We start from the raw sequence: 13,133 nt of genomic DNA on the forward strand, positions 1-13,133 counted from the left end.
TGTTGATTTTTGTGATTTTTTTTTTTTTTTTTTTTTTTGCTATGGATAGTATTATGGTTTGGGTCTGCATGTTACCCCACAGTCTCATGAGGTGATAGATGGGGCTTTTTCAAAGGTAGCTGAATCTAGAGTGTGTAATGGTGGGTGTGTTACTACTAAATCAGTCCACTGATTGGTTTGGCACCGCCCTAATCCTGGTAACCTGGATACAATATAAGGGACAGAAAGAGGCTTATCTTCTCTCTTGCTTGCTTTGGTACATTCTACCCACCATGAACTGTTTTCTCCTCTGTTATGCCTGTCTGCCATTCCATCCTGCCTTGGAGCCAGCCAATTATGGACTGAAACCTCTACTAACTGTGGGCTAAATAAACTTTCCCTCCTTTAACGTTAGGTGTTGGGTATTTTGTCTCAGCAATGAGAAGGTAACTAAGACAGAAATTTGGTACCAGAGGAGTGGGGTCATTGCTATGACTGTACCTGACCATGTGGTTCAGGAGCCTTTGGAACTGGCTTGTGGGAAGGGGAAGAAGGAAAAGGAAAGTTTGGAGATGTTGGCTAAAAAAGAGCTGCAGTGCCTTAGACTGTACTTGATGGGAGATTCTGGTCAGAACTCAGAGGCTAGAATGTTGATAGAAAAGATGCCAGTCAAGACCAGGGTCAGGAGGTTTCTCCTGGGAAAAAAGACTGCATTGGTTGTGGTACTCCAGGTGATATGTGTTATCCTTTGGCAGAAAGTTAGTCTGCATTTTGCTCCATGTCCTGAATCTTTGCCTGAGACTCACATTAAAGGCGGCAAACTAATTAATCTTGTAGAAGAAATTTTAAGGCAGTCTAATGTTGAAGTGGTAGCATGGCTACAGCTGGGAGCTTTTAGCCAGCTTTATGTTGAGAATCAAGAGCAAAGAGCCCAGCAGGAATGATTCAAAATGTTGTGAGATTGGCCAGAAAGGAAGCTCCAGTAAAGTTATGGTCTGCAAAGATGGAACAGAGGATAAATTGGCCACAGAAAAGACTAGCAAGGAAAAGCCAAGTATTTCAAAAGAAGACAACAGAGAAGATGGCCTGGGGACGTCACAAGAACCAACAGGACTCCAGCCTTTGCAGCCTCAGAGTTGCAAAGGTGAAAGAATTTGCTTTGAGAAGAAAGCCCCAGAAAACCATGTTCTAGAATCAGTGGTGGCCTAGCAAATTTGTTCTCGGTATTGAGTTCAGAGTGCTCAGTGATCCAGCCAGTGATTTGGCTACCCCTGTAGCCAAAAGAAAAGGAAGCCTCACTACTGGTGGCAGACCTTGGCATCATCCACATGGTGCTGGTTTTAGGTGTATGCAGAATTCAAGAGTTGTGGGGTCAGGAAGGCTTCCACCCAGATTTCAGAAGAAAGCCTGCAAGGCCAGGCAGTGTGTCTCTGAGGGGGCAGTGTGTGGGACTGTTGAGTGTGAAGCCAAAGATGCATTGGAGAAGCCAAAAGTTTGGAGAAGCCAGGAACGTGGATCATCTGAGAAAAACTTACAAGGAAGGAGCAGAGCCAGCCTAAGAAAGTAGCCATGGAAGCAACAACCATCAGAAGTGCCTTGGGGCAGAGCCATGCAAGTCCTTTGGAGTTCACAATTTGCCACAGACTGCCTCAGATGCTACACATGAAACTATGAGGGTTAATGTTTGCCCTGCTGGATTTTGGACTTGGTTTGGTCCCATTCCTTTTTATCCCCCTATTTGTACCTATTGGAATAGTAATGTTTATCTTGTTCCATTGTGTGTTGGAAGTGTTTAACTTTCTTTTCATTTGTACAGGGGCTCACAGCTAAGGGACCTGGACTTTTTCAGCAACACTGAAACTGTTAAAACTTTGGCAACTCTTATGCCTTTCGAGTATAGGAATGTACATGAGTCTTTGGATAGCCAGGAGCATAATACTATGGTTTGGGTTTTATAGTTTAGATGTCCCTCCAAAGCCTCATGAAATCATAGGTGGAGCTTTTTCAGAGGTGGCTGAATCTAGAGTGTGTGATGCTAGGATTAAGGGTGTGTGATTACTAAATAAGTCCACTGATTGTTTTGGCACCGCCCTAATCCCGGTAGCCTGAATACAGTGTAAGGAACAGAAAGAGACTCGTCTTCTCTCTTGTTTGCTTTGCTACCTTCTGCCCACCATGAGCTCTTTTCTGCAATGCCTGTCTCCCATGCCACCCTGCCTTGGAGCCAACCAGTTATGAACTGAAACCTCTACAAACTGTGAGCTGATTAAACCTTTTCTCCTTGAACATTGGGTATTGAGTATTTTGTCTCAGCAACGAGAAGGTAACCAAGACAAATAGTACTAGTATTTATATTTGGCAGTAACAAAATTCAAGCAACTAACTAAACTTGGTCCATTTGTAGACTTTATTAACTTTATTAGTAAAAAGACTGATAAAGGTGATTAGATCTATTTGTACCACCAGTGGTACAAGCTGCCTGATGGAGTAGTCATGCATATATCACCAGTAATTCGAGGTGGTGGGCACATGAGGTTTTTAGCAAAGGAATTTTAAAGAAATGAAACTCCTCACTGGCCCACTCATCTTGAGTGAGTCCTCTGGAATCTGACAGGCAAGTTCCTTTCTTAGATTTTTATCTCCTCATGGCTGTTCATTAACTTTTCAAAGGATTCAAGATAAATTTTTAAGTTTTATAAATGTGAACAGTCATTGAAATGCAGAATAATTTATCAAAAAGAAGCAAAAAAATTCTGTCCTGGGAGGGTTGTTTGAATTATCTTCGGTATAAAAGTTACCTTTTTTTATTTTAATACCTATAGGAATTCAGGTGAATAGTCAATTTCAGCAGGAATTTCCCAGCTTGCAAGCAGCTGGGGATCAGGAAAAAAAAGAAAAGGAAGCAAATGATGACAGCTATGGGCCTGGACCCAGTTTACGCCCACCAAGTAAGAGTACTTTCTATTTAATAAAGCTACAGAAAGAGACTATATTTTATCTTGTGATATAACCCCCTGCATGTATTTTGTATATGTGATTTGCCTAGTTTGAAAAGACAGACTAGTACATTATTCACTTGCTGCTTGGACAATGTAATTTTTGTTCGAGCAGTAGTGTTATAATTAGAGAACTTATCAGACATGTATAGTCTTGGGCTTCACATCTGACTGACTAAATCAAAATCTGTACTTTATTAAGATGCCAAGATGACTACATTAATATTTGGCCTGTTCTATAGTTACAAAAATTTTTGAGCAAACTTACCCAATATTCAGCTATATATTTGTAAATTATACCTATTTATTTACTATTCCTTGCTTTCTGAACTCAAACTGAGGAAACAAATTTTGGATAGTGAAGGATACCTTTGTAGTATACATTGCAAACTAAAAATAGAAATATACATAAAATGTTTGAGAGAATTTTCAAGTATCTCATTGTGTTATCTTCATATTGTCATTCCCAAATATTGCAAAGGACCTCCTATACATGTGAGGAGGTTCCTCTGGGACAGGAATGTTTATAAAGCTATATTATATCTATAATAACCTATTACATTTTACATTTCTTATGGCTCAGTTGTCAAATCTGAATAAAGTATTTTATTTTTTAATCTTTGTAATTAGCTAATGAATTTCTACTAGGAGTAGTCATGTTGGCTCCTGTTTGGTTGAATTTTCACCAGTTATTTATCACTGCATAACAAATTTAGCAAGGCAAAACAGCAAACCAAATTGAACTTATGTTCTCTCACAATAGTTGATGGCCAAGAATCCAAGAACAGCCTATTAGGAGTTGTGGCTAAGAGACCCACACAAGGCTGCAATGAACCGTCATTGGAGGCTTTGTTGACTAGGTGCTGACAGTACTGGTTCCCCAAATAAGTCATGAGAAAGAGACAGATAGACACTGCCTACCCAAGAAAAACCCAGTCTTTTACCTGGAAAGGGACATGCCATCTCTTCTGCTCTATTCCACAAGTTGTACGGATCAATCTTGGTACACTGAGAAAGGGGACTACAAAGGCTGTGAATACCGGGAGATAGAGACCATTATAGTCATCTTGGAGATTTGCTGCCACAAGAGTTTTCTTGCAAAATGAGATTTGGTTAGGGGTAATGAAATCAGATAATGTCACTAAATCTATTCGCTTGGTCACATGTAACTAGGAATACTTGACCGAAAGCTAGTAAATGGGAGCTTCACTGTCAAGCCTTGCAAGTTGTAGAACTCCTGTTTCCTCAGCAAAGAAGATACCTTATCCCGAAACATGATCATCTGCCATAATAGGCCAAGTAATAACAAGAATTTTAATCTGTGTCAAATATCAATAAGCTTCATAGAGAAGTTCTAATATTTTCTTCCCCCACCCCCATGTACCACCTGAGGTACAGCCACTCTGCTTTGGAAGTTACTACTCTAGACTACCTAAACACCTTGAAATCATTAGTAGGGTTCATATTAGACTTTCCCTGCTCCTTCACTCTGGTTACTTGCTTACATTTTCTTAAAATTTGTCTAAGTTGATTTCATTGTTGCATCTTCAGGTGTTTTTCTTCTTTTTTCTCTTTCCCTATCAGATGTTGCTTGTTGGAGAGATGGTGGTAAATCTGCTGGCCCATCTTCCTCATCAGATCAGGATGAAAAGCTCGTTGGCCAGGATGAAAACACCACTATAACATCAGAACAAAGTGACATCCTCAAAGTGGTGGAAAAGAGAATAGCTTGTGGCCCTCCACAGGCTAAACTGAATGGACAGCAAGCTCCTCTTGGTTCCCAGTATAGAGCTATGATGCCTCCTTATGTGAGTATTGTTACATAAGCCAGCAGGTCAAATAAGAGTTTGTTGATCTAGGATCCAAGGAGACAGTTTGAATGGCAAGTTTAGGCCTTTATTTTCATTAACCTTTCACTAAAAATTAGTGTTTTCTTTAATAGTGACAATGGGAAACCACAAGAATATCATCAGCAGTGTACCTATCATTAATAGAGATCAAAGATTTTATATCATTATATTCAAGATTATTTCAGAATAGTTATAGATCTATAGGTAGACCTCTTCTTATTTAATGATTTAATAAAAAAGTTCATTGCCATATCACAAATAAATTTGTTAAATGTTGTGATAATAGGATTTTGGTGTAATTGTTCTTTGTGTTACTATTTTATAAATTCAAAGTATTTTTCTCAGAAGAGGTCCATAGAATTTACCAAATTGCTGAAAGCACATAAAAGGTGAAGAATATCTACTTTTAAGTCTAAAGATTTTTAATTAGTGTGCTTTTTTTTTTTTTTTTAAACTTTTGACTACGGGAAATTTTAAACGTCTACAAAAATAAAGATAATAGCACAGTACATTCCCTTGTTTCCCCACCACTTTCAAATTAAAGTAAATCCTAAAGGCTTGGGAGAAAGTATACAAGCTATTATTACACCGGAAAGAAAACATAATTCCTTAATATCCTCAAATACCATGTCACTATTCCAATTTGTGTCTTACCATTAGGATCCAGGCAATATCCTTCCCTTAAGAATTTTGTCATCTAGGGCTGGGGATTTAGCTCAGTGGCACTGCGCCTGCCTTGCAAGCACAAGGTCCTGAGTTTGATCCCCACTACCAAAAAGAAAAGAATTTTGTCATCCATGAGTTCTTCTGTCTCTTTATTTTCTCTGGTTTATCTATTGAAATTTGTTACTACTTTGTGGTTTTTTTAAAAGTTGTATTTTGCTGGTTCCAACTTTGTAGTTCTATTTACTATGTACTTCTGATTCCTGTATTTTCTATAGACTAGAGGTTAGATTTAGTGTCTTGTTCTTATACTGCTTTAGCCTGCTATGGCAAGTTACACGTGTCTGGGTAAATAAGTTTACATTTTGTGAAGCTGCATTACTCATAGGGAAGAAAAATTCAGATCATATACTTATTTAATTTGTGATTTAATTCCTAAGTAGTCAAATTCTAAATATCCATTGTATTTCCTATTCCTTTGCATTATTTTTTTAACCATTCTAGAGTAGTAGAGGGAAATAATTAAGTACAATTACTTGTCATATTTGTCAGCTTTCCCATTGCTGGTACAGAATACCCGGGATCCACAATATAAAGGAGAACTTTAATATAGCCCATAGTTTCAGGGGGTTTAGTCCATTGCCTGCTGGCTCCAAGGCAGAAACATGGCAAAAAGGATACAGTAGAGCAAAGCTGCTCATTCTATGGTAGCTGGGAAGAGATACACCCTCCAAAGGCACACGCCCAGTGACCCAACTCCTGCTTGACCCTGCCTTTTAACAGCATATTCAGCTTTGAACATCAGTGGATTAATCCACTGATAATTACAACACTACTGTGATTTGGTCATCTCTTCAAGAGTCTTGTAATCCAGTCAAGATGACAGTTAAGCTTAACTGGCATACTTACTACAATATTTCCTAGAGGCTATTATATATAGTCTCCTGAAAAGAAATTTTGGATTGTGATGAACATCTTACATGCTTATCTTCTGGTTGTGAAAAATTATTTATATTCTGCTAATTGTCTTCTGATGATTTTCAGGTTGTACTTGCAGAAACTCCTGAACTTCTAGATGTGTAGGGGTAGGGTGAGACAAGGAAGAAAAAGTGAGCTTCATTCCTAATTTCATCATTGATTTTATTTGAATAAAGTATTCTGGTAACTATAAAAAAATTATTTAAACCATTTCTTTATATTGGAAACAGAAGAATTTTCTATACTTAATTTTGTGGCAAATTCCTAAATTTTAAGCATTTATGGCCACATAAAATTAGTCTTTGTATCTGAATGATTAGAAGGATCTAATATAACTTTACCTATGAATATTTTCTTCCAGTACTGTATTTATTAACTTTTAAGTACGATGTTACCAAAAATTCTCCAGACTACTCCCCCCAACAAAAAGCTTCCCCAGTTCAGTTTCAGCTCCAACTGAATTAACTTTGCTGCAGTTCTACCGGGGAGAAAATTCTTCAAAAAGCATTATCATATATACATAGCCTTTCTGCGAGTGTAAGGTAATGTACTCATTTAAGTTTAGAAAAAATAATCCTCTATTTCATGATATAAAGTAAGTGTTTAAGGTAATAAGTTGACCTGGACAGAAGCAACTAGTAAGTGGCCATGTAGTCAGTGACACTACTTCTTTTCCAGATCATAGTATTAATAACGTCATCATAACTTATGTCTTCTCTTACAAGTTTAGCCATCAAAGCCAACTCCCACAGGGCACATCATCTTGATTGTTAGGGGGGCTTAGTTTATAATTATCAGTCTATGTAGTAGCTTAGATTGAGAATCTTTTCTGTGCCTTACTCATAAAAAATCTCCAATTAACTTTCCCCTTCACTCCTTCCTCAGTTCTTTGGGCTATAAAGTATTCCTTACTTTGAACTGACTTCCGCTTCATCTATAAATCCACCTCTAATTGTTCAACTCTTGCTTTAGAATCCAGGCTCACGTTATTTCCCAAGTATTCTTACTTTGTTAAGGCTTTGCAGTTTTCTGGGGTGTATGTCATGTATATGCTGCCTTTTAAAATTTCATGTCATTGCACAATCATTTTTTAATAGGATATAGAAGGTTTTTGTATGGTATACTCTAGTTACTCTGTAAAATCTTGATGGAGACAGTGGTCTTGCAAATAAGCTATATCAGCAGATAGTATTGTTGGTTTTTTTAGTAATCATTTATTTTATGTTATTTCCAGCCTCACCAGATTGATTTTTTTTTAAATAACTAGTTTGTTAAGGTCTTTTTTTGTTTCCTTCATTCAGATGTTTCAACAGTATCCGAGGATGGCATATCCTCCTCTACATGGTCCAGTGAGGTTTCCACCTTCTTTATCTGAAACAAACAAGTAAGACTATTAAAACAGTTATAGTTTAAAAGCAGTATATATGCTCATAAATATTTTCTGAATGTTAAGTGGATTATGATGATTGAGTCATTTTTATAATCTCATACTTCAATTGCTACTAACACATAATTGGGTAGCTCTGATGACAGAACAAAAATATTTTATTCTTTAAAAATTGACATAAAATTTGAAAACAGGTAATCAGGATCTTAACATTGATAATACTTGTTTGATCCTTTTTCCTTTCATGGTATCAGTCACTCCCAAGTCTTTTTTCTTTTCTGAATGAGATTTGAGCATCCTCATGAATGATGGTTTTTTATTTTAAGATGTATATTTTGAAACTCATTTTAATCATATTTTTTAGCATATGTTTGCTTTAAGAATTCTTTAAAAATTGCTTTTTAAACCCTCTTAGCTATTAAATACAGAAGAATTATATAATGCATAACCCATTCCTGTTTATCAATGTTAATTAATTTCTTTATATCCATGTCAGTGGCAACTGTTCATATCCCTCGATGTGAACTCAATGCCAGGCTTTTAATATTGTCCTAAGTGTAATATTACTAACGCTTTGTATCTTTTCCCACCATGACCTCTTATTAGAGGCCTTCGAGGAAGAGGCCCTCCTCCTTCCTGGGCCTCTGAGCCCGAACGCCCGTCCATCCTCAGTGCATCAGAACTGAAGGAACTTGATAAATTTGATAACCTAGATGCGGAAGCTGATGAAGGTTGGGCAGGTAAGAGACAAAATTAGTTAAGCACTCCCAATTTTTAGATGATTTTAAGCAGTCAACCTGAGTCTGCCTTCTTTTCACAGGTGCTCAGATGGAAGTAGATTATACAGAACAGCTTAATTTCAGTGATGATGATGAACAAGGAAGTAGTAGTCCTAAAGAGAATAGCAGGTAAGTTGTTTTGATATTTTTTACTAATAACAGTATAGGGCCAGGGATTTAGCTCAGTGGTGCCACTGCCTGCCTCGCAAGCCCAGGGTCCCAAGTTCAATCCCCGGTACCAAAAAAAAAGTTAAAAAAAAAAACTAATAGCAGTATAAATTTGTTGATAGAGCATTAGCTGTTTATGTAAAGCAGCTTTAATTATAGACATTTATTCCTTTTTTATAGAATTTCTTCTCCAAAGGCTGGGGATTTAGCTCAGTGGTTCCACCGCCTGCCTCATAAGCGCAAGGTCCTGAGTTCGATTCCCTGTACCCAAAAAAGAATTTCTTCTCCAAAATGTTTTACTGAGTTAGGAGGATAATTAATGAGCCAAATTAATACAGTACAGTTAATCAAGAAATTAAACTTAGATATTTCTAAAGGAAGTACATTTTTAAAAAAAAGATGTTTAGCTGCTTGACATCTAATTAGGGTTATTTTAAGAGCCAGTATCATGAACCATTGTAAATTGTTAACATGGTTGACTGGATCCATTTTTACAAAATTGGAAAATCTTTGGGCTACTTCAGCTGCTTCAAGTCCTTAATTTTGTTAACCTTAACAAAACCGCGTTAGGACCTTGGAAGACAGGAGATTTGCATGCCTGTACTGGTGTCGTTTTTCAGCCTTGGCTTCATGTTAAACTATAAGTTCATCATTTGTGATATGGCTGTGATTTGTTAAGATTTTTTAAAACTATTGTTGTTTGATACATCTTTTTCATTAAATCAGAATGCACTTAAATAGTATACTTAGTATTACTTAGTTTCAGTTAGATGAGACTTTGGATTCCTAGGAGAGAGAGAAAATAATTTATATTCCTTTGTCAAGTGGGTTGAGATTTGGCAGCTGCTGTCGTGCACTTTATGCCTTGTGAGAATCTGCACAAGCCTAGTCCCCAACTCATATTGCGTACCTAGTACATACTTACTGGATGAATGGCTTCGCATTACTAGGTCACAAACCCATCTCATTCCTTGAAATGAAACAAATTTTTTTTCTACATAGAGAAAAAGCATTTACTTATGATACAATCTGTCCACTTCCTTTGCATTTTTATTCTTCAGTGAGGACCAAAGTACAAAAGCTTCTGAAAATACTGAAAACCGAAAAGAGCCTGACGAAGTTAGCAACACTAAATCATCTTCTCAGACACCTGCTCAGCCACCAGTAGCAAAAGGTCCCTATGGGAAAGGTCCTCCATTTAATCAGGTTCGTTGGCTTCATGGAGAATCTTATCATTGCTGATACTTTGGATCAGTTAATTTTATAGAATTGGGCAAGGACTCAGAAAAAGAAAAGGGAAAGTATACTTTTTAAGTAGCCCTGAATTGTTATGAATATTTTTACTGTGTACTAACAGGAATTATCAATGTAGTAGCTAAACTTAGCAAGCACAAACTAAAATTTCACCTTTTATTTCCTCATAATAGGTCAGTCCTGTCAAAGCAGAGTGATAATGTTTTTTCTGAAGTAAAATGAACATTTTGGAAGTGTTTTATCATTTACTGAATATTTTATAAGTTCTAGTTAGCCCTTGTGTGTGAAATAGTACACTGTCTTTGCAGTGAAATCATATAGAAAGGCTTCTTACGAAGTCTTAGTCATTTTGAAGAACATTGTGAAAGAAGAGAAATAAGTGGGCAACAGACATACTTGGTCTCACTGCTGAGATCCTAAGGGTGGTAAGAGCTGCATTAAAAACTGGAAAAGGAATACCTTCAAGAGAGTCCACATACCTCTCATTAAAGACATGTTATTTACTTAGCATATATTTGAGAATATATCCAGTCACAAAGCTAAAAGGAAGTCTCTTTGAAAGGGGGGAAAGACTAATAAGTAACAGGTAAAATACAATGTAGAAAGTCGTGTAGTAGAATGCACATAGTGAATTCTTAGAGAATACAGTCAAGGCAAAAAGGCTTTGCAAAGGAGTTGGTATTTGAGGTAATTCTTTTTTTTTTTCTTCTTTTATTGGTACATTTTAGATATACAGTACATTTACATTTATCATTGGGTGCTCGTACCTGTACATGATGTATCTTGGTCTTATTTTTTCCCCATTACCTGTGTGCCCTTCACCCCCTCCACCCTTCCCTATTTACATAGACTTTGTTTCCATTTTTTTCTTTTCTTTTCTTTCCTTTTTTTTTTTTTTTTTTTTTGGTACTGGGGATCGAACTCAGGTCCTTGCGCTTCCATAGCAGGCGGCAAAACCACTGAGCTAAATCCCGGGCCTATTTTTTTTTTTTCTTGTAATGTTTCCTTTCCCTTCTTTCCTTTCCCCCTACCCCTCTGGACCTTTTCAAATTATCCTATTTCAAATTATCAATTATTCATTTTAATCATTTTAATCCTTATTTACACTTCTAGTTTCTCACACTAGAGATACTATTTGGTATTTACACATGTGTGTCCTGTTTATTTCACGTTAGAGTATGGCCTCAATATGCATCCATTTAGCTATAAATGTCTCTAGTTTCTTGTTCTTTATGGCTGAGTAGTACTCCATTTTGTAAAAAAACCACATTTTCTATCCAGTTTCCAGTTGATGGGCATTTGGGCTGTTTCCAAGCTTTAGCTATTATGAACTGTGTCACTATAAACGTGAGTGCACATATATCGCTGTGGCATGATTTTTTTAATTCTTTTGGGAAGATACCCAGCAGGGGGATAGCTGGGTCAAATGGAACCTCTAGTTCTAGTTCTTTGAGGTATCTCCATACTGATTTCCACAGTGGTTGCACCATTCTACACTCCCACCAACAATGGAGAAGGGTTCCTTTCTCCCCACACCCCCACCGGCATTTGTTATTGGTTGATTTCTTGACAGCAGCCATTCTTTCTGGGGTGAGGTGGAATCTCAGTGTTGTCTTCATTTGCATCTCTCAAATGACCAGTGATGTTGAACATTTTTTCATATGTTTATTTGCTGCTTTTACTTCTTTGTTTGAGAAATGTCTGTTCATTTCAGATGCCCATTTTTTAATTGGGGGGTCTGATTTTTTTTCAGTTCTAGATAGTAGACCTTTGTCTGAGGTCCAGCTGCTAAAACTTTTTTCCCACATTGTAGGTTGTCTCTTAGCTCTGTTGGTGGTTTCACTTGCAGTGCAGAAGGTTTTTAAGAAGATGAGATCCCAGTTGATTCTTAGTTCCCGTGCTACTGAGGCTTTGTTCATAAAGTCTTTTCCTGTGCCAATGTCTTCAAGAGTTCTACCTAACTTATCTTCCAGCAAGTTTAGTTTTTCTGTCTTAGTTCAGTGCATGGTGATAGGTATGGGTCTAGTTTTAATCTTTGGCAGGTTGAAATCCAGTTTTTCCAACACCATTTATTAAATAGGCTATCTTTCTTCCAGTGAGGGTGGTTGGCTCCTTTGTCAAAGATGAGGTGGCTGAATATGTCTGGAGTTGTTTCTGCATCTTCCTTTTTTTTTTTTTGTACCAGGATTCGAACTCAGGTCCTTGTGCTTGTGCAACAGGCAGCAAAACCACTGAGCTAAATCCCCGGCCCGTTTCTGCATTTTCTAATCTATTCCACTAATCCTCAGGTCCATTTCTTGGCCAGTACCATGCTCTTTTTATCACAGCAGCTTTGTAGTATAGTTTCAAGTTGGAGATTGTGATACTCCCTGCCATGTCTCTGTTACCTAGAATTGTGCAGCTTTGTAGTATAGTTTCAAGTTGGAGATTGTGGTACCCCCTGCCATGTCTCTGTTACCTAGAATTGCTTTTGCTATTCTGGGTCTCTTCTGGTTCCAAATGAATGTTTGGGTTGTTTTCTCTAGTTCTGTGAAGTATATTGTTGGAATTTCAATTGGCATTGCATTAAATCTATATAGTAGTTTTGGAAGTATGGCCATTATATTGGTTCTTCCTACCCAGGAACAAGGGATGTCTTTCCATTTTCTTATATCCTCCTTGATCTCGTTTTTCAGAGTGCTGTAGTTTTCAGTGTAGAGATCTTTTGTTTCCTTTGTTAGATTGATTCCTAGATATTTCATTTTGGGGGTGCTATTGTAAAAGGAATTGTCTCCCTAATTTCAGTGAGTCTGTTATTTGTGTATAAGAAGGCTATTGTTTTTTGAGTGTTGACCTTGTATCCAGCTACTCTATTGAATCTGTCAATTAGGTCTAGAAAACTTTTGACCAAGTTTTTTGGGTCTTCTATATAAAGTATCATATAGTCAGCAAATAATAACAGTGTAACTTCTTCCTTTCCTATCTTTATTCCTTTTATTTCTTTCTCTTTTCTAAGTGCTTTGGCTAATGTTTCCAGAACTATACTGAACAGGAGTAGTGATAGTGGGCTGAGCTAATTCTTTAAGCAAGAATTAGCCAT

The 13,133-nt window shown here is 37.1% G+C and overlaps 1 protein-coding gene across 13 annotated transcripts in view; it reads left to right on the plus strand.

Moving 5' to 3' along the window:
• Positions 1 to 13,133, plus strand: part of Prrc2c (proline rich coiled-coil 2C) — an 84,953-nt gene that overhangs the window by 25,097 nt on the left and 46,723 nt on the right. For all 13 annotated transcript variants that reach the window (XM_021265443.2, XM_021265437.2, XM_021265445.2 and 10 more), the window contains exons 5-10: positions 2,802 to 2,927; positions 4,560 to 4,783; positions 7,768 to 7,850; positions 8,460 to 8,593; positions 8,674 to 8,761; positions 9,862 to 10,006. In XM_021265443.2, the coding sequence (XP_021121102.1) occupies positions 2,802 to 2,927; positions 4,560 to 4,783; positions 7,768 to 7,850; positions 8,460 to 8,593; positions 8,674 to 8,761; positions 9,862 to 10,006 (800 nt within the window). The remainder of the gene's footprint in view (positions 1 to 2,801; positions 2,928 to 4,559; positions 4,784 to 7,767; positions 7,851 to 8,459; positions 8,594 to 8,673; positions 8,762 to 9,861; positions 10,007 to 13,133) is intronic.

This window comes from Heterocephalus glaber, unplaced genomic scaffold, assembly GCF_053883595.1.
Source record: "Heterocephalus glaber isolate CG9 unplaced genomic scaffold, H.glaber_assembly_v1.0 deba00001600, whole genome shotgun sequence".
Taxonomy (NCBI): domain Eukaryota; kingdom Metazoa; phylum Chordata; class Mammalia; order Rodentia; family Bathyergidae; genus Heterocephalus; species Heterocephalus glaber.